Source organism: Gossypium raimondii, chromosome 5, assembly GCF_025698545.1.
Source record: "Gossypium raimondii isolate GPD5lz chromosome 5, ASM2569854v1, whole genome shotgun sequence".
NCBI classification, from domain to species: domain Eukaryota; kingdom Viridiplantae; phylum Streptophyta; class Magnoliopsida; order Malvales; family Malvaceae; genus Gossypium; species Gossypium raimondii.
In genome coordinates this window covers 11,757,287-11,759,524 of record NC_068569.1, presented here as the reverse complement: position 1 = coordinate 11,759,524, position 2,238 = coordinate 11,757,287, and the positions used below count along the sequence as shown (strand labels likewise).

Genomic DNA, 2,238 nt, shown 5'->3' with positions numbered 1-2,238 from the left:
AACTAAAATGACTAGAATACCCTTAGCATAAATTTGTTTTGGTAAATGATTATTGTTATTGTTATTTAAATTTTAATAAGATTATTATTATCAATAATAAATATTTTAATCATATTTAAACATAATTATTATTAAACATATTTTAATTAAAATATATAATTTAATAAAATTCTTAATAATTAGCAGAAATTTGTTTTGGTAAATTATTATTGTTATTGTTATTTAAATTTTAATAAGATTATTAATATCAATAATAAATAATTTAATCATATTTAAACATAATTATTATTAAATATATTATAATTAAAATATATAATTTAATAAAATTCTTAATAATTAATATTCTTATATGAATTTAATCAAATCATAATATATGATAATGTAAAATATAAATTAACATAATTATTATTAAATATATTATAATTAAAATATATAATTTAATAAAATTATTAATAATTAATATTCTTATATGAATTTACTCAAATCATAATATATGATACTATAAATGAAAATTTGAAATAATTAATATTAAATATATTTTAATTAAAATATATGATTTAATAAAATTTAAAATAATTATAACTAATAAATTATATTTTATGAATTTGTATAATTTAAAATAATAATTATTACATATAATTTAATAATTAATATTAAATTTCATAAAATTCTTGATAATAAATTTTCTTATATGAATTTATACAATTTAAAATAATTAATATTAAATATAATTTAATAGTGATATATAATTTCATAAAATTCTTAATAATAAAATGTTCTTATATGAATTTACTAAAATCAATATAACTTGAGAATTATATTCGCATAAACATAATTAACTTATATTAAGAAAATGTTAGATGAAAATGAAATTGTACATCATAATCCATATGTTATATAGTTTTACAACATCAAAAGTTTGAACATAGATATTTAATGGTGAGAAAGAAATCTTGACCCATTCCAATCGAGCAATGAAGGTAAACTAAAGAAAACGATCATTTGAGTTGGATGATAGAGAATTTTACTCAAAGCATCATACCGCTGATCGTCGGTTAAACCTTCAATTGACCATAAGGCTGAATATAAATTTGAAGCTTTCTCTTCCATCTTTTGATGTTCTTCTGACTTCTGCTGAACTACGACCTCGGAGGCAATACTCCTACTGATTTGATCGCCAACGGCCTGAATTTTTTCCCCCAACAAAGTGGCAGCCTCATCAAATGAAGAATACACATTATCACGAGCATCAGATTTCTTCTTTCTCTTGTTTGAAGATGAGGAACCCCCTTGGTCTCTATCTCATCGCGGATCTGTACTAGAAACATCCATGTCGTCTAAAGAGACGTCAGCTTCGCAGTCATAGAATGTGTTTCTCTCTTCATTCATATCTGTAGTACGTTCATCCTCAGCATGTATTTCTTCAAGAACATCAGCAGCTGTTTGAGCGTCTTTCCCAGTCGCCCGATCTCTTGCGTATATGGCAGTAAGCTGGTTGTAGTAAGGGAAAGAACGATGTCTGAACTGAGAGGCTTCTTTGTGACTCTAAAAAAAATGAGGAAATCATATTAGTTATAAGTTTTGTAAAAAAACAAATAAATACTTGAAATACATTTTACCTTTACATAGGATTCCCAAACTATATCTTCAGCAACAACGAGCTGCCTATGCTCGTCCCAACCAAAACCGCTGTTGTTTTGGCCATTAAGCATGTCATAGACGACTGACCATTCCCTTTTTAGGCACCTAATCCGAGATTCAATATTTGGTTTCGCCTTCAACATTGCTCTTGGTAAAGCCTTTTCTAGCATTTTCTCTAGCTCGTTCAAATAACCAGCTTTGAACCCGGTATCAGCATTAAATGTTCCTACATTGTGCAAATCCACCATGCAAGAAACCAAGGCTGCATCTTCTTCTGGAACCCATTTTCTTTTGCTTCCTCGAGAAGCTTGAGAAGAAGCATGTGATTGTGGAACACCTGACATATTTATCTTAAGAAAAAAAACAAATTAACATTATTTACTATTTACTATTATTTACTAAATTTAAATTTATAACACATGCTGAATGAAAAGATAATTAAATTATAATTCAACAAAGTTTAGTACAATACAGAATTTTAATCAAACACCACCAAAGTTTCATAAACTAGATACATAAAATAACATCAACAAATCAATTCAAACTCAATTTGTCCCTAAACCTAACTAATTTCTAGATGATTGCCATTCATCGAAC

General features: G+C 25.8%; 1 protein-coding gene across 1 annotated transcript; it reads right to left on the bottom strand.

Moving 5' to 3' along the window:
- Positions 1-1,031: 1,031 nt before the first annotated feature.
- Positions 1,032-1,997, bottom strand: LOC128041380 (uncharacterized protein At2g29880-like). Its single transcript, XM_052631769.1, has 2 exons — positions 1,620-1,997; positions 1,032-1,545 (listed from the first exon to the last, which is right to left on the bottom strand). The coding sequence occupies exons 1-2, from the start codon at positions 1,983-1,985 to the stop codon at positions 1,303-1,305; spliced, it is 609 nt and encodes a 202-aa protein (XP_052487729.1). The 5' UTR covers positions 1,986-1,997; the 3' UTR covers positions 1,032-1,302.
- Between the last annotated feature and the right edge of the window lie 241 nt (positions 1,998-2,238).

Excerpts from the sequence above, each read along its gene's own strand:
- LOC128041380 (XM_052631769.1), bottom strand. The coding sequence starts at position 1,985 with ATGTCAGGTGTTCCACAATCACATGCTTCTTCTCAAGCTTCTCGAGGA. Across the intron at positions 1,546-1,619 it reads TTTGGGAATCCTATGTAAAG|AGTCACAAAGAAGCCTCTCA; the intron begins GTAAAATGTATT and ends CATTTTTTTTAG.